At 40.9% G+C, this 22939-nt stretch overlaps 2 protein-coding genes across 2 annotated transcripts; both read left to right on the top strand.

Moving 5' to 3' along the window:
* Nucleotides 1-434: 434 nt before the first annotated feature.
* On the top strand, nt 435-7119 carry lhcgr (luteinizing hormone/choriogonadotropin receptor). Its single transcript, XM_046401982.1, has 11 exons — nt 435-888; nt 2393-2464; nt 2886-2960; nt 3042-3116; nt 3412-3486; nt 3593-3670; nt 3779-3847; nt 3946-4020; nt 4431-4616; nt 4902-4970; nt 5260-7119. Exons 1-11 carry the CDS (start codon nt 716-718, stop codon nt 6479-6481), a joined length of 2169 nt encoding a protein of 722 aa, XP_046257938.1. The 5' UTR covers nt 435-715; the 3' UTR covers nt 6482-7119.
* A 457-nt stretch (nt 7120-7576) lies between these two features.
* Nucleotides 7577-21717, top strand: mertka (c-mer proto-oncogene tyrosine kinase a). The gene is made up of 19 exons (XM_046401981.1): nt 7577-7838; nt 8744-9059; nt 9136-9236; nt 9310-9480; nt 13841-13927; nt 14041-14156; nt 14240-14429; nt 15173-15318; nt 16959-17094; nt 17911-18061; nt 18621-18709; nt 18797-18892; nt 19015-19095; nt 19181-19273; nt 19363-19481; nt 19582-19691; nt 19779-19938; nt 20589-20725; nt 20875-21717. The coding sequence occupies exons 1-19, from the start codon at nt 7751-7753 to the stop codon at nt 21323-21325; spliced, it is 2838 nt and encodes a 945-aa protein (XP_046257937.1). The 5' UTR covers nt 7577-7750; the 3' UTR covers nt 21326-21717.
* Nucleotides 21718-22939: the final 1222 nt, after the last annotated feature.

Below are 22939 nucleotides of genomic sequence, written 5' to 3'. Positions count from 1 at the left end.
GTCTTTCTAATGAAATTGGAGCTCGTCCTGCATGTATTCTTGGGCAAGACACTGCACCCCAAATTCCCAACAGTCAGCTTCCTAGCTCACTGCCATCTCTGTGTGTATGAATGGGTGAATGCATATTGGAAATGACTTTGGATGAAAGCATTTTTATAAATGCAGCAGCTTATATTTATCGGCTCAATGGTCCCCCACTTCATTAAAAACTCTTACTCATGTACCTAAAAGTTAAGGCCTCTTTAAGGTACTTATACGCACATTTTAGGGTAATGAATGTAACGAGTTCAGGTCGGGAAGATGGTGTTCAATTGACCAAAGTGTTTTGAAGCAAAGCTTACAAATTATTCCCCCACACACTCTGAGCTGTGACTCTGTGATTTAATAAAATTTGTCATGTTTAAACTTTCTTTACTTCAAAGGAACAAGCCAGTCGTGTTTAACAAAAAAAACAAAACAGTTGTTAGCAATGTCTGACTTTACTGTCATGTGTAACTGGCTACTTTTCACACTGTTACGAATATAACCAAATAACTCTGTGACGTACGAGTCACTTTATAAGCTGAGTATGTGGTGATTGAGATTCCCCTCTGCGTCGGTACAGGATGACGAGCTGCTGCGGCTACAGCAAGAGAGACTTTAGGGAAGAGCCAAAAGTCTAAATATTCAGCATTCAGCGGACACCTCGGCATCTGTGTGTTTTCCAGCCAGCAGCATGTGGACGTCTCTGCCAGTCCTCTTGCCCCTAATCGTTTTAGTCTTCTCCGGGTGCAAGAGCGCTTCGAAGTTCCCCTGTCCGAGGATCTGCCGCTGCTTCTCCAACACAATCAGATGCAACAATTTGACACAAGGGTCTGCGCGGATGATGGACCACAGAGATAAAAGGCTGTGAGTTAACACTACTGAGATCCATTTACGGGTTTGGCAAAGACTGCTATGTAGTGCGCGCATGAAATGATAGCCTACATCTACGGTGGATGCAGTTAATTGAAGAGTGGTCAGTCCTGACAGATAACTGATGTTTGTTAATGCATTTGGTGCCATAAATATAACAAATATAATTCATTTCTTCTTCTTGCAATCAATTCATTTCCAAGACTATTCCGTGCGTATTTACGCACTGAGCGAGAATCCACCTGAAACGCACTCGCTTGGTTACACATATTGAAATGCGCTGAAATGTCAATTAATGCGGGGTTGCTAAAGTGATTATTACGGCACTGGCTGTATCTACTTGAAAAATTCAAGTGCAGCCATTAATTCGACATGTAGCTCTAAGAACAATGGCTCTAGTAGTATTTTGTTTGAGGTGTCCTTATATCACCCTACTGACAAGAGGTTTCACTGACAACAGATATGAGCTTTGTGGCACTTATCTCTTTGGAGTTTCTATACATAAAAACATTTGGGAATCCTCATTCTAAACAGTCTTAATGTATTCCAAAACCACTTTACATTCAACTTTCTGCCAGCACACTGGGGAGGCATTGAACCACACAAACCTGCTATAGACAGCCAGATACAGCAGTGTTGCATGTTTCTTTTAAAAACGTTGTTTGGCCAGTGTGGTGACTGCTCGCCTGAGGATAAGGTAATCCTTAATTGATCCCCAGAGGAGAAATTGTGCATATGTTTGTACCAGTTTTGGTTGGCTAATAATTTTAATAACATTAATATAGAAAATATGCATAGACCTGTTGCACACTGATGGACATCAGCTTCCTCTTAATGTTTATGCTTGATACTTCTTGCTTTACCTCATTTAACAAAAGTACAGCGCAGCACATAACACTCTATTGTTAGAGAACAGAAGGCCCTGTACGTGTCCAATGTAATTACCTGTCATCGTGCTCTGTCAAGCACACAATGCATCCTCTTAGTGCTTAGGCAGAAACCTTAAACACCAAGAGGATGTGGAGGTTCAGTTTCAGAGTTCACCAGACTGTCACAAGCCTTGAGATGTGGAATCTTGACCTCTTCTCTGGTAAATCACAGAACCTTGTGTCTTACCTGATAAGGGTCCATGAAGGCCGGCAGCTTCATGCATTTATCAGACAACACCCACACCCATACATGTGCAAACTTACACACACACCCACACACACGCTAGGAAATTTGTTAGATGGGATAACATAAACCTTTATTAGTCCTGCAGTGGGGAGGGAAAGGAAACTTATCCTGGAAGTTGTATAGTTTATTTCAAAGTGAAATTAGTACAATTTTCTGACAATTTTTCTGCATTTAAGCCTACAGTAACTATGGTTTCAGCATTAAAACACAGTATATTAAAACCCAGTATAAGAGCTGTCATTTATAAAATCACTTATTTGAGATGTCTTTTAATTGTCATTTGTTTTCAAATAAAATATGTATCACTATATTTTCCTTACAGGTTTTTCTATCACTTGTCCTTACACACTATTTCAAGCCGTTCTTTTGAGGGGTTGAAAGGAGTCCAGAGAATGTAGGTATCAGTGTTCTTCTGCTGGCAAACTCTGTCTGAAGTATTCTGACATTTTGTCCTAGCTGGAATGAAAGTTCATAATCCCGAATCCATTTTGTGCTTTTCTTCTGTCAACACTAACTGGATTACTCACCTAACCTGAGATCAACATTATTCAACTTTTTCAGTTCAATTTCAATTCTTACAATTCAAGTTTGGAGCAAATATTGACAACAGATGCGTATCCATATCCATAGAATACATAGAACAATTTTTTTTCCTAACTTTGTGTTGTGTTTGTGGTTGCACCTCGTTAACAAATCTGGTCTTGGATTAGGTTTTGGGGCCTAACAGCTCACAGAAAAAGTTATGTTTAAGTACATGAGTTTAGGTACATGTTCTTTGGATGAGCGTAATTGTTATATTTGTGATCTTTACACAGAGAGATTGCTCAGAGCGTGACCCTGGAAACTATTGAGACATTAGCGTTTAATAACCTTCTCAGCCTTTCTGAAATGTAAGTCTGTGATTATTTAAATCAATCGACAGTTGATGTACTACAGTAAACTTTCATCTGATGGTTCATATTGGTTTGCAGCTCAATCCAGAACACCAGGAGTCTGATGCACATTGGCAGAAGGACATTTAACAACCTTCCTAAACTGCATTATTTGTGAGAGACCTCAAAATATACAACTTCAAACAATGCATTTATCATATATTAATAATATACTTCATATTTTCAGTTAAAGATGTAAATGTGTTTATTAGACAGAATTTGTTTTCAAATCAGCAATAACTAAATTTGTCGGTTAATGTAGTTCTAACACCAGAAAACATATTAACTTAAATTTCACTTTTGCTGAAACCAATGACTTCCACACTGTGTTATGATCCTGTATGGATCAATTACATTCACACTGGGCTTATTAAAAGTTGTTGACATGTGTTTTCCTTTGCTTTAACAGGAGCATCTCAAATACTGGGTTGACAGTTTTTCCTGATATTACGTCGATTAATTCTCTTGAATCAGAGTTTATCTTGTAAGTACATTTATTGATAAAGACTTAGAGATTCATGACAAACAAACAACAAAGAGCACATAGCTGTAAACGTACCACATTGATCTGCACAGTCTTGTTATTGCAGGGATATCTGTGACAACTTGTACCTACTGGAAATACCTCCAAACGCTTTCATTGGAATGACGAAAGAATATGTTACAATGTGAGCGAAGCTAAACTTCCTTTTATTTGCTGTACAGTGTTGTAAATGTTAGAGGACAAGAACGTAAGTCCTCACCTCTAATTTTAACAATCTCATGACTGATTACAGGAACATGTACAACAATGGCATCAGAGAAATACATGACCATGCCTTCAACGGGACAAAGATAGATAAGCTGTATTTTCCAACATTTCCTTTTTCTGACTGGATGATGTAAATTGAGTTTCTTCTCATGATATTAAAACTTTCCTTTATCCTGCATTTCATGATTTCAGGGTATTAAAGAATAATCGAAACCTCAGAGTGATCCACAGAGATGCCTTCAAAGGAGCCACAGGCCCTGGAGTCTTGTAAGTGGTATTTTTAAATCCCCCGAAAGTCTCTTAACGGAGGAAAGAGGAGGATGTTTGTCAAAGTAACCGTTCAAATCATAGGCTAGCTTTTAATGTCTTGAGAGAATCCGTGTTTGAACTCTGTGTCAAGACTTGGGAGATGGTAAACAGGATAATATTTTATGCCTTCAGAAGCTTTTCTTTCCATCACTGACTGACTTACATCTTCTGTACTTCTAAGACATGTAATATACTAATCTTATAACACTGGTTTGTATTTTAAAGTTGGAGAAGTATGCAGCTCAGCTGACTGACTGAAGGCTAGATGGGGTCACTTTGATAGACTTTATGCTCTGAGGCAGTGCATAACCAGCACAATGCTCACACAGATGACATGCAGTCACATTGTTGTGTGTGTTATTTCACAGGGACGTGTCTGCCACAGCTCTCACAAAGTTACCAGCACAGGGACTGGAGTCAGTTCTGGTGTTGTTAGCTCAGTCAGCGTACGCCTTGAAGAGTCTGCCTCCTCTTCAGGGACTGTGGAGTCTACGAGAGGCCCATCTCACCTACAACAGTCACTGTTGTGCACTGCTGAGCTGGAACACTGACAGGTGACTCACTCTGCACATTTTACAAGTCAATGAAGGATGAATTTGTCCATGGATTGTCTCAGTAAGCTCTGGTCCACTGCTGTTCCAGTTTTCATTGTAATTAAGTACCCCAAAAATAGACTCTTACTCAGAGAACTTGCTTATTATCACATAAACACATGATGCTAGACCACAATATAAATACTATACTGTATACAATATATATACCAATTCACAGCAGTGTTTTAGATCAGGCATTGCTCATGATGGAGACATATTTATACAATATCCTTCTGTTCACTTCAGGGACCTTCCCATCCATTCTGCAGGGAATAATGGCTCTACATATTGTGATGAGAGTGACCCATCAGCAAGGTAAAACACTGTTAGGTTTCCCTGCTTCTGTAATGATTAAATTAAACTCTTAGACTCTGAAAGGTTTTACTGGTTGCGTCAAAACATGTTTAATTTCAAATTACACAAATCTATCACTCATGTTGTTCAAGCTTTGAGTGCTAACAGATATTTCTGCCTGAAAATGTCTGGTTTTATTTTACGGAGGCCTGTGTTACTGGTCTTATAAACTCTTTTCTCTGAAGTTCTCTGTTTAAGATGAACTAAGCACAACAGTTCCCTCTGTTTTTTCTTTCTCATCTGAAAACAGGGTTCAGCATGTGATTGGAGGTTCAGCAGACATGACCTTTGTCAAAGATATGCCATTTTTTTCAGACGTCAATCTGTTTATGGAGGATGAAGGCTTTGGAGATGTGAATTTCCACTATCCAGAACTAGACCTCTGTCAGACCCAATCGACTTTGGTTTGTACACCTGAAGCAGATGCTTTCAATCCCTGTGAGGACATCGCAGGGTTCAGTTTTCTCAGAGTGGCCATTTGGTTTATCAACATACTGGCCATCACAGGTAACCTGACAGTCCTCCTGGTCTCCTTCGCCAGCCGGAACAAGCTGACCGTGTCTCGTTTTCTCATGTGCCACCTGGCTTTTGCAGACTTCTGCATCGGGATCTACCTCTTGATGATAGCCACAGTAGACTTGCGCACACGTGGTCACTACAGTCAGCATGCTATTGAATGGCAGACAGGGCCTGGCTGTAGTGCTGCAGGCTTCCTGTCTGTGTTTGGTGGGGAGCTGTCAGTCTACACACTTTCCACCATCACCCTGGAGCGCTGGCACACCATCACCAATGCTCTGCGGATAGAGCGACATCTGGTACTCACGCAGGCGGCAAGTATAATGGCGACTGGATGGCTCATCTGCCTGGGGATGGGGATGCTGCCCCTGGTTGGTGTGAGCAGTTATGCCAAAGTGAGCATGTGCTTACCCATGGATATAGAGACACCTCTGGCTCAGGCCTTCATCATAATTATCCTGCTCTTCAACGTGGGTGCCTTTGTTGTTGTGTGTGTTTGTTATGTGCTGATCTATCTGGCTTTAAAGAACCCTGAGTTACCCAGAAGAAGTGCTGACACCAAGATTGCAAAGCGCATGGCCGTGCTCATCTTCACAGATTTTCTCTGCATGGCGCCCATCTCCTTCTTTGCCATCTCTGCAGCGTTCAAGGTTCCCCTCATCACAGTTACCAACTCCAAGATTCTGCTGGTCCTCTTCTTCCCCATCAATTCTTGTGCCAATCCTTTCCTTTACGTCATCTTCACCAAGGCTTTCAGAAAGGATGCATATCAGCTCATGAGTGCCATGGGCTGCTGTAAAAGCAAGGCCAGGATTTATCGCATGAAGGCCTACTATGGCAAAAATGCATTCAAGAACAACTTGGGATCCAGTAATAAAAGATCAAGCCCAGGAGTCAGGCTGGCTGTGATGGCAGGGCAGAGCCATCACGTGAAAGAGGAGGTAGAGCTGACCTGAAATAAGAAAAAGAAATGCAAAATTCTTTTAGACTATTAGGACGGAAGATCAAGGAAATTGAGGAATAAGAAGCTGGATTTGGTGGAAATTATTTACTTGTAGGCATGTTGATGACATTAGTGACACATTCCATTCTGCACTGTAGGAGACAGTCATATTATTTATTAGAAAATATACACAAATCTTATTTAGTAAGTTGTGAAAACTGTAGAGAGCCTTGTTCTATCAAGTCAGATATCAGTTCAGCACACTGACTGGGACGTTTTTCATGGGCGACATAAGAGGAAAAGTGCAAACAAACCTAATAAGACTGATGATGGCTCTGTTCAGTTAAGTGTGCTATCACTCACTGCATCAGTCCCACCTGTAGCTTCCCTGCTTATCACGTTTCCTTTGCAAAAGTCCTATGGTGAGGTGAACATTAAGAAAAAATCTGCAGAGGCAAACTCGAGAACAGCTATCAGTTGGACCTCAATGGATCCTCTTTGTTTGGTCAGCTATGAACTTTCAATCTCAATCTTTAATTGGATGAGCTAAATGGACAAAATGTCCTTAAAAACACTTCTATGATAAACTGAGACTGAGTGATCACCTTCATCCTGCCTTCATCTCCAAGCAGTTGTTGTTGTTTTATTGCAGTAAAAACCAAACCAGCCCTGTTATAAAAATGAAACTGCTTTATTCTGAGGTTGGCAGCGTATGAGGTTGTCTAAATTTATTAAGAATATCGTGACTAATATGAGAAACCGAGGAGTTTGTCCACGTGGTGGAGTAGTTGGGAAGGCGACCAGGCGACTACATCACCAGGTTGGTGTAAGGATTTGTGTTACCAAAACGCGAAGAGATGAAACACGTCTGTGTTGGTTACATACTTGTGTATATTACTGTTTGTGTTGGCCGAACATTTTTCTGCCTAAAAAAAGGCAAAAACATAGGAGAAATAAAATTATTCCAAGGATTTTGTTGAGTGTAACTTTATACTTGGGGACTTTGATACTTTGGCTGTTACGACTTTCCTGTGTGTCCACGCTCGCTCAGTCCCGCCTTCATGGCATCCCTCCTGTGACGTCGGGAAAAAATAAACTTTTTTTTCCCCCTCCTGCTCAATCTGAACTCGGGTCAACAAGTCTTCACACAAGCTGAGTGGAAGGCACAGTAGCGGGTCATGTTGGTCGGGAGTTAAAATCGTCCCGGTCGAATTAAAACGTGGAAGTTTTCAGACTCCTGTTGCGGGACAGAAAGCAGCAGTGAAGGACGCAGACTTTTGTCATGGCCGAGAAGTCATCTCCAGGCTGGTCTGGAGTTTTTCTCTTCACGGCGACCATAGCCATTGTGACTGTGGGCAGTCCGGTGAGCGGTGAGTTGATTTCTTAAGCTTTACTGACTTCATGTGAGGCTTAAGTCCATCTAATGTAACCCACGGCATGGAGCTGCTCTCTGCTCTGTGTGATAGACTGCTGCTGGATTTAAATACACGCTTTATATCCGCCGATAGAAAACTTAAGTTTATACATAAGTATAGACTTATGTGTTTCTCAGCACTGCAGACATTTCTTACTGTTGCTCGTTTTTAATTAGTCGTAATAAGTGGTTTAACCTGGTAGCAGGCTGGAGTGGTGACAGTAAAAACAGCACTAAGTAGATCAACTGTCTCCTTTTTCATTTTGTGGCTTAATTTCACTGGCCATTCCTTCTTAGAGAGAAATTATTTTTCATTCTCTTGTCTTTTAACGATCAGCTGATTAATCATTCACAGAAAATTCTCAGCTGTTTTCATAATCAGTTCATTAAGTCCAAAGATACTGCTTCAGTTATACATGATTTAATGAGAATATTAGTGAGTTTGGAGCTGTCACAAATGAAGCTACTTGAAGACACGAAGAAGATCACCTTCAGTTCTGAATATCTGATATTTTTCACGATATTCCTAACAATCTATCGCTTATTATTATCATCAGTTATTTGAAATGTTAATACACAGGTAAATTGATTCTGAAAATAACTCAGACACACTCATAATCTGTAAACAGTACTTTGTGGTATAAAGATGTAAAGATATGTTTAGTTCTGTAACCGGAAGTCAGGTTTTTGATGATTATCCTCTCAGACCTCAAGCCCCAGGCAGAACATTGTGCTTCAAAGCTCAACATGGTTAAACATGTTCTTTTGTGTAAAAGCAGAAACCATTTTTTTCAGTCATTATGCTGCTGATGTTACGTCAATCAGTATTTAGGCATGTCAAACATCTCCCTCTGTAAACAGCTCATCTCTCCAGGAGCCACTTCCACCGTCCCACCAGGAACTCTGAGCCCCCTGTGATAGCAGCTCATGTTCCAAGGGTTGATCTGAACCCGGATCAGCTCAGACGGCTGCATTTCAAGCCCACCATAGGCACCATCCGGTTGTCAGAGGGACATGAGGTTAAATTCAACTGCTCCATCAACATCCCCAATGTCAGGCTGGAGCCCACCATCATGTGGGTGAAGAACGGCCAGGACCTGGCAAGAAACGCACAGTTGGTGGTCAACGAGCTCCAGACCACCACGGACGGGGTCATGACTCTCCTTTCTACTGTCAGGTATGTAAAGCACGAGGCTGAACATTTGTGTGACAGAGTGATTGCAGAAATTGAGTCTTTATGCACTGTTTTACAGCATTAACCATGTGCAGCGAGTGGATGCTGGGGAGTATCGCTGCAGGCTGAGTATCAACACCAGGATGATCGAGTCTCAGCCAATCATCATCGAGGTGGAAGGTGAGTTTCAGCATGATGGGTACTTCTTTGGGGATTTACCTTTTTTTGTGACACATCTCTAATTGGTCTGTAGGTCTACCAACATTTATTCACCAGCCAGAGGACAGGAACGTAACAAGAAACACGTCTTTCATGCTGACATGTCAGGCAGTAGGACCTCCAGACCCCGTTCAAATCCGCTGGCTCCGTGATGGATTACCTGATAGTGACTTTCACGATTCTCCCAGTAGCTACTCTGTGGCAGGTGAGAACGCAACCACACGGTCCAGTTTTCTTCACCTCGCTCTTTCTCACACATACAGAGAATATGTGTTTCATTGTGACGGTAACAGCAATATTCTGTTCCTCTTGAGCTTCTGAAGTTCTCTGAAGAGACGTGTTATTTCTCATCATTCTGCCCACACACCATTCAATGATTTATCAGAATATGACTCAACATAAGTCTGAATGACACCTTCAGAAAGAAAGAAGCAGAAGATGTGCTTTGTGGTTTATCACACTAACATGAGATTCATTCTTTGTTCCTTTACCAGTCTGGAATCAGTCTGGAATGTGTTAATGGAGCTGCAGAAGTAATTTCCTCCCGCAGAATGACTTTATTTGTTTAATTTAAGCACTCCTGAGAAGTCTGTTTCATTTGCATCAAGTTGCTTCAAGTGCTTTTTGAGTAAGCTCTATTTGTGGGTTTATTTTTTTTCAGAATGACAAAATTAAAGAGACCGTTTTTATACTAGAGGAACTCGTGGCTTGTATAAAAAGTTATAAAAATAGGTTACTAGAAGTAACAAACAAGCTACAGCTTATTAAACTGATTAATTTGCTTCATGTTAGTGACATTCCTCCTGTGTTTAAATGTGGAAACATTTATCAACAGAGATAAAGGAGTGGAGTGTGGAGTGGGTCTCTTAGTGTCTTGTTGGTGGTTTCTGTTCTGCCTTGTCTCTGCTGCCTCAGCACCAGTGCTCTGCTTACTGCAACAAGATTTATCATGGTACGGTCAGTGGGGCCTCCTGCTGCACTGCTCAGTTGTTAACAGTGGTCATTGGCACATTCTTTGCTTCTCTTAACATCCCCCTGCGACCTCTACACTGAAGACAGTGTAAAGGCAACACTTGCTTGAATCCTTAAGTAGGTATAAGTATTAGTAGTTAGTATTAGTAGACATTATGGGAAATTCACTTTATTACTCTCTTGCTGAGAATTAGATGAGAAGGTTGATACTCTCATTACTGCATGGCAAATATGTCTGTATTAGCCGATGGCTGGTTAGCTTAGCCTAGCATAAAAACTGGGGACTGGTTTCCAATTAAGCAGGATGTTGTTGGTCACAATGTAAAAATCAGGATTAAGGAATTAATGTGTTAATGAATAACCTGTAAAGGTTCTGGCATTTTGGTTTTGTTACTTTTGAACACAGCTCGGCAAGCCATTTCCCCGCGTTTTCATTCTTTATGCTAACTGGCTCCTAGCAGTAGCCTTATATGGAATATAGGGCTATATGCATGGTAATCCTCATCTAATTTTTGGTAAGAAACCAAATTAATGTACCAGAATGCACCAGTATTTTGAACTGTTGCTTTAAAATAGGGCGGCAGTGAATACATATTTTAGTGTGTTTTTCGTGAAATATTAGAAAATAGTCAATTAAAGCCCATCATAATTTCCCAAAACTCAAGCTGACCCATTCAGATTTTGCACTTTGTCCAAGATATTTAGTTTATCAACACAGAAAAATAAGAAAACCAACAAATACTCACATTTGATGAACTGAAACCAAAAATTACTTGCATAGGTTGGTTAAGCAACTAATCATTTTAGCTCTACATTAAAGGTAACATGACAGTAAACTTGATTATTTTTCTGACTGAACATAAAGGTCAAGAATAGTTGGAACAACACTGGTTCAGATTTGAATTTTATTTTCAGTTTATAGTCTAAAATGATCATTGGAACATTTCTTGAAATTATACATTACATTTAGAAAAACAAGAAGAGTTGCTGGCAAAATGTCTTTTCAAACATGGACTCTCCTTTTTGGCTTCAGCAGCCCTCTTATTGAAAGCAAACATTTGTCATTAGAAGCGTAACCTTTCTGCCCTGTGTGCTCCAACCCTTCATTTTCAGCTCGCCACAGGCTTAACACACTTTCTGTAGCCGGCGTGTGGTGATACTGCCCGAAGCTGAGGGGGTTAAAGGTTCAGAGCTGTGCTTTGGTCCAGCATGTGCAAGGGCCTGGGCAGTAAGGGAATGGGGGCTGTACAGGGACACTGTTCGGGGGTTGGCTCCAGGGACAAAGACCTCATTCACAGGACGGCCCACTACCCTGCAGGGAGGGGCTGGACACAGAGGCTGGCAGGCTACCAGAGCTCTCTGCAGGAGCAAATATTGGCACAACAAAACAGTGCAAATCCACTCTTTTGCATACTCACCTCACGCAAACTTCTAGTGCCCATTTTTCCACTAAAGCTGGGATCTTATGAGTCCCTTTGTTATGCAGAGTGGGGAATGATTGTTGGTTTTATCTTAAAGAAGGTCATTAGCATGCAGTTTTCATTTTTATTGTTTGAAATCGTACAGTTGTACGAAAGAGGTTGAAGTCAGAGTTAATGGAGATTCAATTTGGGTTATGGAAATCCCTCTTAAAACCACTTGTCATGATTTAATGTGTCTAATGTGTGAGCATGAGATCCAGTTTATGGTGGCCAGATAGGCACAGGTTTGTCACTTCACTTTTAAAAATACACATCAAAATGTGGTACACAGTAATATAGAGTGAAAAGTCTTAAGCTTATTTGTAACCTAACAGAGTATAACAGAGCTATATTTGCTTCAGAATATGAAAATGGAAAAATAACATAGAAATCTCTGGCAGCTAAGCTGGAAGGCTTCCCTCTATAATTTTGTGTTTTCATTTGAGTGGCTGACCCATCTATTTTTTCTACACTGCTTTTTGTTTTTATTTATTTGCCAAGTACAGTGAAAGCAGAAATGCGAGTGATTGAATTTTATTTTATTTTTTTTCCAACAAATATATGACTTTGAATTGATGGGTGCGTGTGTGTTATATGAGTCATGAGCTTGAGGTTCTCTGTGTCAAACTTGTGTTTTTTACCTTAAATTGATACTACTTACTAGTTTTGGGGCAAAGGATGAATTCATGAAACCGCCATCCAGTATAATCCTGTTCTCTGTTGTCATGTATTAGCATAGTATTTTGGAAACACTCACTGTTTTATCAAAATAGTGTTAAATACATGCAAATACATGTATCCATGCTGATTTGTCACACTACTCAAAGCTCTTCCAGAAGTAACCATACTTGAGTGTTGGAACATACTTACGTAAAGACAGCCGAAAGGTGGATTGTGTTGCACGTGTAATTAGAGATATTTTTGTGGACTTTGTGATACTTTTTCCACCATGAAAACTTGTGATCACCATTGGAATCCATTGTATCTGGCTTTACTAGCTTTATTTTAACATGACCAAATCCACAAAAAGTAATTAACAAATTCTGTGCAGCAATGTTTTTGACATAGATTTTGAGAATATCACTTAGAGGTAAAGCTGCCAGCAGTGCTGGGACATTTACTAGCTTGACTGTTGTCCCTTTGCTTCCTAGTAAAATTATATAAGAATGTGGCTGACTGGTCAGTTTGACTTGGGACGACAGACAAACCTGTTTGGTTCCCACTATGCCCAGACCATCTGTTTGCCATACAGTTTGAAATGAGGCATGTGGTAACTACATTTGCACAGCTTGGTTGCAAATGTGCTTATGTATTTGTGCATTTCTCTCAGAGCTTAAACTTCAGTTTTATTTGCAGTTTTGATCCCTGAGATCCAAAGTTTATTTTAGACGTTTTTTTGGTGTGAATGTACCATATATGAATGATTTAATCTGACCTATTTTAAGGTAGGTTCTTCTATCTTTGTGCAAACAAACACACTGTAGCCAGTGTTTGCACTCCTGTCCGGGTTCTCTCAGAGGAAGGTAAGCTCGTGAGGTATTCTGGTATTCTGCACAATTCTGTAAGCACAGTGTCCCAAGTTTGATTCCAGTAACCCTCACAGACTGCTGTGTGATTAGAGTTGTGGAAAGGTTTCTGAGATACAGACACTGCAAAACAGAGCACAAAAGGGACGTTATTTAGCAGCTGCCCCAGTCCTATTCTAATTGGACAGATCCGTGGTTGTTGAAAGACCGGAATTGTGCATCCAGGAAAAGAGACCCAGCAAAACGATTGTTACCGCAGTACATCACACTGGAGAGGCTCATTTTGTGTTTACTGCAAGAGGCAACGGCATGTGAACTTTTGTGGTATAATAAAAGAGCGACTCATCCTCAAATGTGTTTTTTTGTTATCAGTTTCAGTCTCGCTTCCGCAGTGACGCTGACATGGCACTACTTTTCCAGAATCTGTTTGACACAGTGAGAAAATCACTTTGCCCAAATGTAGAGCCTGATAAGAATGTGCCTGGCTGGTCTGTAGTATGACGCCTGATAAGTCCAAATATTCAGCATCTTGACCTTGAGAACTTGTTTTTTTAACTCATTCAGCAATGAAAGTGCTACACTGTCTTCTCCACTGTGTATATTGCAGGTGTGGACAAGTACACTCAGTTCAGCTGTGAAGCTCACAACACGAAGGGTGTCACCACCTCCAGAGAAGCAAGTGTCAACATCAAAGGTAAAGCTGGGTCTGTTAGGTGCTGTTGGACATTCCAGGAGATTTTTATGCCCTGCAAGCTGACCGTGCCTCCATATTAGGGAGTTAATAAGGATTCTTATGGTATTTTCCAGTGTCTCCTAGCCCTGTGTCTAATGTTACTGTGTTGGAGAGGCAGTCCAATAAGTTGATATTGAGCTGGAGCCCTGGACATGATGGTTTCTCTCCACTAACTAAATGCCACATCAGGGTAAGCCCCATGTCTGCATAAGCCGTCCCATCTCCACTTGACGTGCTCAGACTGATCCTCACACATTCACTATGCTGTCTAAGGTCAAAGAGGTGAGTCGGAGGAAAGGGGAGGTGATGACCACTCGACTCATCAACGTCACAGTGCCACCTTTCCAGTATGACGTCCCCGGGCTGCAGGCTATGACGTGGTACAACATGAGTGTTTCCTGCAGCAATGAGGTGGGACCCTCGTCTTTGTCCATGTGGATCCAGAGCAACACCACAGAGGGAGGTGTGTGAGTACTTAAGGAACCATGGTATAATTTTCATGTTGAGTATTGTTTACTGTTGGCGGTACACCAACAGATTTGGATTGCGATTGCAGCAGACAATGAGAAAAATCCACAATCCCATCCATCCCAGGGCATACACATGTTTTTGGCTGTTTGATTTCAGAAGGCTGACACTGTATTTGCCTTAAACACCACCTTGTGTGCTTATTTATAAGAAGAACCTTAGTCTTGCCTTCTTGCCTCCCTCTCTTCATAACAGATTCCTGTTTAGGTTTCAGGAACATAGCGCTATGTAATTAGCCTAGTACTTTCCCATCCAAAATGAGCTTTATGTAAGCCTCCTGGCAGTAGCGACATGTAATAATTGGAATTTGCACAACTACCTGCTCAAGGCAAGTCCCATGTCACAAAAATATCACATCCAATCTGTGTTGTTTTTCTGAAGGGTCATATAGGAAATAGGAGTGGACTTGCTGAGAAAACACAAAGTGGTTACTGGGTGGAGCTGGTCTCAGTTTCCTTCCTAAAGCTACCACAGGGGATATTTTAGTTGAAAGATTTCAACTGTGCCAGGAAGTGACCACATACCAAATTGTAATCAAAGATTTCAGTGGAGGGGAAATGTTACTTTCTATTTTCCATTTTTGGTGTGTAGTTTGGCATGTTATATGAAGTCTCTTGATTTACTTCCACTCCTGACGTTGCCGTAATGCCTGTTTCCCATTTCTTGTCACATTCACAGTGCCATCGGTTCATCCCCGAAATGTCACCGTACAGCTGAACGAGTCGTGGCTGGTGATCAGCTGGAAACCTCCCCCGGATGATAAGATAAATGGAATCCTGCGTGGCTATGATATTATTGTCAGACATGGCACACAAGTGACCAAGGTGAGCACCACGGTAACAAGAACAGTTCAGTTCTACTCCACACAGCAGTGCCAAATACACTGTGTTTCCTGTCACTGCTTCACAATAAAAGCCTTCACCTGGTGAAACATGAGGTGGCAGAAACAAGAGGAAATGTCCACTTTGGATTGCAGTAATTTAATACTGATACTGATCACTGATATGATGTAAAGAAAGTGAACAATGCAGAGTGAAACCATCATTTGTTATGATTTCATTCTGTTTTTATTTACTTTCCAGACAGTGTCTTAATTTTTTTGGTGTCTTAGAGTTGATGTTTTGAATATTTCTGATTACAGTGACTAATGTATGACAAATATGAAAAGAATTAGTTGCTCATGTTGGAAATATTTGATCCTCCCTTTGTCCTGCCCTGCGAACCAGAGGTCAGCTTCCCCTTTGTCTGTCAACAACAGTTTTTCCACTCCTCTCAAGAATCAGCAAGGCAGCAAAAGTCATTTACGACAAGTGCCTGTTATTCGATACACTGTAAGAAATGGCACCTTTTTGTTTTAATAACAAGTTGTTTTGTACACATCATTTGGTTGGTGCATCATCCCATGATTCTGTTTGTGCATCATAGTGTTTCTGTTCCAGCATTAGTGCTCTCTCTAGTACAATAGTGTGTTTCCTGTCCTTCCTGTCTGGATCATAGTTAAAGGAAGCTGATGGTGTGAAAAGTGACATTCAGTGTTCTTTGTTCAGCATGTGGCCCTGAGTCATCACAGAGTGAATGGAATATGAATACAACGGGATGTGTACCATCGGCCCAAATATTCTTATGCATCGTCCAGTCAGTTGGTGATGTCATTGCACACAAAGGCTTTGTAATAGTACGAATGACTGGAAATGTGCGCAAGGGCAACTTGTTTAATCCCGAGACTCACCTTTCCCTATAAAACTGCTTTATGGTGAAATGGGTATTTAAATAAACTCCAGATTAGAAGAGTACTTTATTTTAACTTGTAATTTTGTATGCTTTGTGTGTAAGGTTGTGGTGCCTTCATCTTCTTTCAAACCTGATGTTGATTCCCAAAATTTGTTGAGGATTTGCTGTTGTCAGAACATTTTTAACCACACATTGCCCTCTCTTTGGTTCCACAGACGTTATAGACCATTAATCATGGGTTCAGTGTTGCCAGTCTGATGGTCAGCACATTGCTAAAGCACGGAGAGATGCTGCGCTGTGGTGTTGTGAAATACAGGGCTATGTCTGTCACATGCTCCCTCCCAGTGCAGCACATGAGCATATCCAGAAAGTTGTTAGTCTCCTTCCCTAATTCTTTATAGAAAGTTTCGTTATATATAGTCATTTTCAGTATACAGTTCCTTGGGATTTTCCAAAAAGGCTTCATATGAACTCAGCTTTAAGGGATTTTTAAATTGCATTTCTTGTTTGTTGAGGTGCATGAAGTGGAAATGAGAATAAAAGGAGAAGGAGACGCAGTGAGACAAAATGCATGACATGCAGCAAAGTTGTTGTGCCACAATATTATCTCCCATCATAGTCTTAAAAATTTGCTTCTCTTTCAGTTTCATGCCTCACCTGAGGTCTTCAGAGAAATCTAATTCTTACAGTAGACTAGACACATTTAAATGATCTCTGTTGTGTGTTATTTCAGATCCACAGAAACTCCACCGTGGCCTTTGTAGAAGTGCAGGAATTCAACGCAACCTACAGTGTGGAGGTGGCTGCATGCACACAGGCTGGGAGCGGCATGGTCAGCCCACGGGTCTGGCTGTTTGTACCAGAGAACAGTAAGCTGCTTTATTGATTTGTTTCCTCATATCATCATCTCGGAGCTGTATAATCTGGCCAACTTGAATAACATTACTGCCCTATGAGTACTGCTTGTCAGGTCTTTGTTCGGTATTTTTACCTTGTGGCGTCAGTCAACTGCTTTGGTCAACTTTAGTTTATGACCAAATATCAGAAAAAATAATAGAATTCCCATCAGCCTGAACTTTATTTTGTGTTTAGTGCTAATAAGCAAATGTTAGCATGCTAAGCAAAACTAAGATGGTGAACATGGCAAGCATCAGTATTCTATTATTGTCATTCTGAGCATGTTAACAAGCTGGTTGACACATGTTAGCCTTTAGCTTAAAGTAATTCCTCAGTACAGTCCAACAGACCCGCTGGCGTGGCTGTAGACCTATGATTAGGTTTAGTCTTTAGTTTTTGATCCACCAGCATTATCTTATTCTTTTCATAAACTTATGCACATTGTAGAACAACAGTCATTTTCTAGACACAATTTAATATCCTGCCTCCTGATTAATAGTAAACGGTTAAGCCAAAAAATACAAAAGACTAAAGTTAGATGATTGTGGGATCTAACCCGTATGCTTACTGATTCACACTGAAATAACTCTTCCATGAACATGTTGCTATCATCTTAAATTAAAAAGGGACATGAGCTGATGTTATCATTACTGCCATGATGAAGTATGCTATTGGCTATGGTAATATAATTCAGATAAATCCTGAATATTGGATTTTGGATGTCCCATTTGTTGAAAGTTTCTTTTCTAAGCTTTGAAAATGCTACTCATTTCTTCTTCACATCTCAGAATCAATCGTGTCCCCATCGTCCAGTCCTGAAACCGGGGTTCCAGACTCTTTCTATATTGTACTGAGCGTGGTGTGCGGCTTCTGTCTTCTGATGCTTATCCTTTCGGGGGCAATCTGTCTACGCAACAGGACTTCTGACTCCTGCTTTGGGTATGCTGATAATCTTTGACCTTCTGTGCAATAATGGTGTTGATTTAATTACCAACCTTGCTCAAAGTGTTATTTGTTTTTGGAGAAATTGTTACAGATTTGTATTTGTTATCCATGATGCAGTAGTTCAGTTTGTGTCAGCACCTGGGGTGGTGTGTAATCTTTCCTCAGTAGTACACTGTAGTAGAACTTGAAAAACTGAAAACTTCCGGGCTCTGTTAATAAATAGATAAAAACTGCTTGTACTTCCTCTTAATCACCACTGACTGCACCTGAGGCCAATAATAACTGTGCAGCTGGAGAGTTGGACAACAACCAGCTGTTAATTCTCTGGAATCCAATATTGTGATGTCTGTGACTCATTCTTGCCACTCAGGATATGGACAGGAATGTGTCACAGGCAGTAGCTCAGGAAGTATCTGACAACTTGGAGCGCTCCGCTATGACCACTCAATCCGTCTCCGCCTGTGTCTGATTACCAAGCTGTAGTACTATCAGTGAGAGGTTTTGCTTGCTCTTCAGCGTTTTCTTTTCCTTTTTCCCCTGTCTCCCCCTGCAGGCAGCTGTTTGGAGGTGAAGAAAAGCTGCAGCCTGTTGTACAGTACAAACCCCAGAGAACCTACAATCGATCGGCCATCGGAGTCACACGTATGTTCTTGAATATTACTGTATACACACGTTTATGTTGTTCTGCTAAAGGCAATACACAATAACTTGTGTGTGTCCTGTCTGCAGTTGGTAACCTTGGTATTAGTAATGAACTCCAGGCCAAACTTCAGGACGTGATGGTCATGAGGAACTTGCTCTCCATAGGGAAAGTTCTTGGAGAGGGTGAGTGAACACTTTCATTTTGGGGAACGTGTAAGGATAGTAAACACATATGATTACATTTTGATTAATACAGAAAATACTTCAGAGTATGAACTTTTTGTGATTTTGTTTTATTTATTTAGGTGAATTTGGCTCTGTGATGGAAGGACATTTAAAACAACTTGATGGAACATCAGACAAAGTTGCTGTGAAGACAATGAAATGTGAGCTTTTTTATTACTAAAAGACACCCTTTGATCAGCTCTAAACTATAAAGCACGTTAAACATAATTTCTTCTCTTCTGTCAGTGGACAGCTTCTCTCAAAGAGAGATTGAAGAGTTCCTGAATGAGGCGGCCTGCATGAAAGATTTCAACCATCCTAATGTCATCAAACTGCTCGGTAGGAGTGATGAACTACTCTCTTCCCTGATCCATTTTCATTTCGCACATCCGTACATCATTTGTGTGTACTGACTTGTCCTCTTTTAGGCGTGTGCTTGGAAGTAGACTCAGGGCATTTTCCCAAGCCCATGGTCATCCTGCCTTTCATGAAATATGGAGATCTACATAGCTTCCTGCTGCGCACGCGCCTTGGAGAGAGTCCGGTGGTAAGATATCAGCCAAACACTTAAATACACGCTGTATTATATAATACCTCAGACTGAACATTTTCACTTTTAACTGCATGTGTCTTTTATTTTTACACAGTTCTTGCCCACTCAGACACTCTTGAAGTTCATGGTTGACATTGCTTTTGGTATGGAGTATCTCAGTGGTCGTAACTTTCTGCATCGTGACCTGGCGGCTCGCAACTGCATGTAGGTCGCAAATACAAACATTTTATGCAGTCACTTTCAGATTTAAGGAGGTTTGTCTGATTTGCTTTTTTATTTTGTCTTTTACAGGCTGCGTGATGACATGACAGTGTGTGTAGCAGACTTTGGGTTATCAAAGAAAATCTACAGTGGAGATTATTACAGGCAGGGCAGAATTGCCAAAATGCCTGTAAAATGGATTGCAGTAGAGAGTCTGGCAGACAGAGTTTTTACTGTAAAGAGTGATGTGGTAAGAACATTCGTCTGCTCCTGTCCTTTCTGTACTGTCAGTATTTAGTCATTGTATGCAAATACGCAAAAGTGTCAGGCAGAAAGTACACTGCGTCTCCTCCAGTAACAGCTAACTCATCTTTTGCTTATTGCTTTCTGTTGTACTACAAATGAATTTCACAATACAGTAGTTTGCCTGAGGTCTAAACAGAGCATTCACACAGGAATAAGTACTTCTCCTTCCTCTTTATAGTGTGGTGAACGTTTGTTTTGACAGTCTCTCCAGCAGCATTTATCAGTGTGTGGTAACTGTTTCCCTGCTTTTTGCACATTTAGGACTATAAAAATTAAATTTCCCAAAGTATCCGATGAAAAGCAAAAGGCATCATCTGTGTTACAAAAAGAAATTTCATGCAGCTTAATGGGAAAATGTGTTTATTGTCTTATACTGCAACATGAAGAGAGGCTGAAGGCAGAGCAATACAACAGTTTTATTTTGTGCTGCCAATACAATGAGATGATATATTTGAAATCATTTTAGCACACATTGAAGCGTCAGCATATTTTAAGGATAAAAGTCAGTCTAGGATTTCTAGATAGCAAATGAAACAACAGTTTGTGCAATACGCTGCAAGTTTTTCAAATAATGAAATATCATCTCACATGCAGTGGGCATTTGGCGTTACCATGTGGGAGATCGCCACACGAGGCATGACACCGTACCCTGGCATCCAGAACCATGAAATTTATGACTACCTTCTTGAAGGACACAGACTGAAGCAGCCAGCAGACTGTTTGGATGAGCTGTGAGTGTTGTTTCTTTTGACACAAATGAAGTTGAGTTGGGTTTAATTGTACTGGAGGACCAAATCAGAGTCCAGAGTACAAAAGTGAAGTTGTTTTGGCTAAATCCCAAAACAAGGCTCATTATTAAAAGTCATTTACCTGTGTCCAGGTATGAGATCATGTACAGCTGCTGGAGGGCCGATCCACTCGACCGACCCTTCTTTCCCCAGCTGCGAGAAATGTTGGAAAAGCTCACCGAAAAGTTTCCAGAGTCTTCCAGCAAAGACGATATCATCTATATCAACACCAGCTTTCCTGAAGAGGACCCCGATGGAGAAGCAGTGTGTGCAGAACGTCCTGTGTTCACCTCGTCACCTTCCTGCAGCCACCAGGCAGCAGAAAATTCAATAGTTACTGCAGACGTTCATGGGAGCCTGGATGACGAGGACGATGAAGATGATCGTTATGTGGTGGTGGTTTCTTCAGACCTTTCACTGAGGTCTCCTGCTGTGGACACTCCTCTTTTGTCAAGTGATGCTTTAAGCCAAGCAAATGGAGACATGGTTACAGATGTGATGGCAATGGACCACAGCTCGAGTGACACATCTTTCTTGCTGTAAAGATTGGTACCCAGCAGATACAGACTTTAATATAAATGTGGTTCATCTGTACTAAACATTATGCCTCATTGCACTGGGAGCACCTTGACATTTCCTAAAGTGGACTTTCACTAGCATTCTTTATATAAGCAGTTCATGCTTTACATGGCCAGCCTACAAGTCAGTGTAAGGGATGTTGTCTATGTGTCAGCCTCAAACATGTTCATGCACATGTTCCATAAGCTTAAAATACACTGAGCTGTGAAATTGTTTACTGTATTGAATTTTGTGTTGCAATGTAAATACGGAAATGTACATAACATTTATAAAGTGATCTTAGATGTAAGAATACATGATTCATAGATTTCCTTAAGATGTCATTAAAATTGGATTTTTCCAAGAGTCACAGATTCTCTCACACCGATGAGTGTTCTTACAACCATGTAAAAGTAAAAAAGCAGCAGGTACAATGATGTAAAAGTATCATTTTAATCAAGAGTATTTTATGTAAGAGTAAATAGAGTCACGAGCAGTCTTTCAGCATTGACACATCTTATTCTAAAAAGTGAGCTAAGTTTATTGTTTATTTTAGTGGAAGAAATATTCAGAGCAATTATTTGAGAAAAGGTAACCACAGTGCAGAAACACGTACTCAAAAGATAAAGTTTTGCATCCAAAATCTTACTTAAGATAAGATTGATCCCACAGTGGGGAAATTCACTTGTCACGACAACTCACAGGAACAGAAAAGAGTGCAAAAGGTGTGCAAAACAGTTTCAAAAAATAGAAAGAGTTAATCAATTAACAGCTTTCAAGTAAACACAATACAATATACAACTATATACAAGTCTGCATAAGGGAGGAAATGTGGACTAGACTGTTGAGTTGTTCAGTCTAACAGCAGTGGGACTGAAGGACCTGTGGTAGAGCTCCTTCCTACACTGTGGGTGTAGCAGTCTGCCGCTGAAGGAGCTGCTCAGAGCCTCCACTGTCTGATGCAGAGGGTGAGAGGTCTTGTCCATTATGCAGCCAAGCTGATGTCCTCCTTTCACCCACCTCCTCCACAGAGTCCAGTGGGCAGCCCAGGACAGAGCTTTGTGGTAGCGTCCTTCTCCGGAAGTCAATCACCATCCCCTTTGTTTTACTGGCGTTTAAGCACAGGTGGTTGCGCTCACACCAGTCCACAAAGTCCACGATGACTGATCTGTACTCTGTCTCATGACACACAGCCAACAATGACTGAGTCATCAGAGAACTTCTGGAGGTGACATCTGCTGGTGTTGTAGGTGAAGTCTGAAGTGTAATAGGTGAAGAGGACGGGTGAGAGCACTGTTTCCTGTGGAGGCCCCCGTGCTGCAGACCACCACCTCAGACACACATACTGTGGCCTGTTGGTGAGGTAGTTGATGAAGTAAAGTAGGTAAGTATGTGTTTAAAGTATTAAAGTACTCATTCTGCAGGAATAAATGCTTCCTGATGATATAGTCATAGATTGTTAAAACTGATGCATTAGTGTGCAAAGCAGCATTTTACCGTTGAGGCTAGTTGAGCTGAAGTAAGTTTTAACTTACAGTACAGGCAGTTTAGTTCAGTGGCTCCAAACCTTCCAAAGGTTTGATACACATTTTTTTCTCT

Source organism: Scatophagus argus, chromosome 10 (assembly GCF_020382885.2).
Source record: "Scatophagus argus isolate fScaArg1 chromosome 10, fScaArg1.pri, whole genome shotgun sequence".
In the NCBI taxonomy this organism is placed as follows: domain Eukaryota; kingdom Metazoa; phylum Chordata; class Actinopteri; family Scatophagidae; genus Scatophagus; species Scatophagus argus.
The sequence above is the reverse complement of the archived record's forward strand: the minus strand, read 5'-3'. Positions and strand labels throughout refer to the sequence as shown.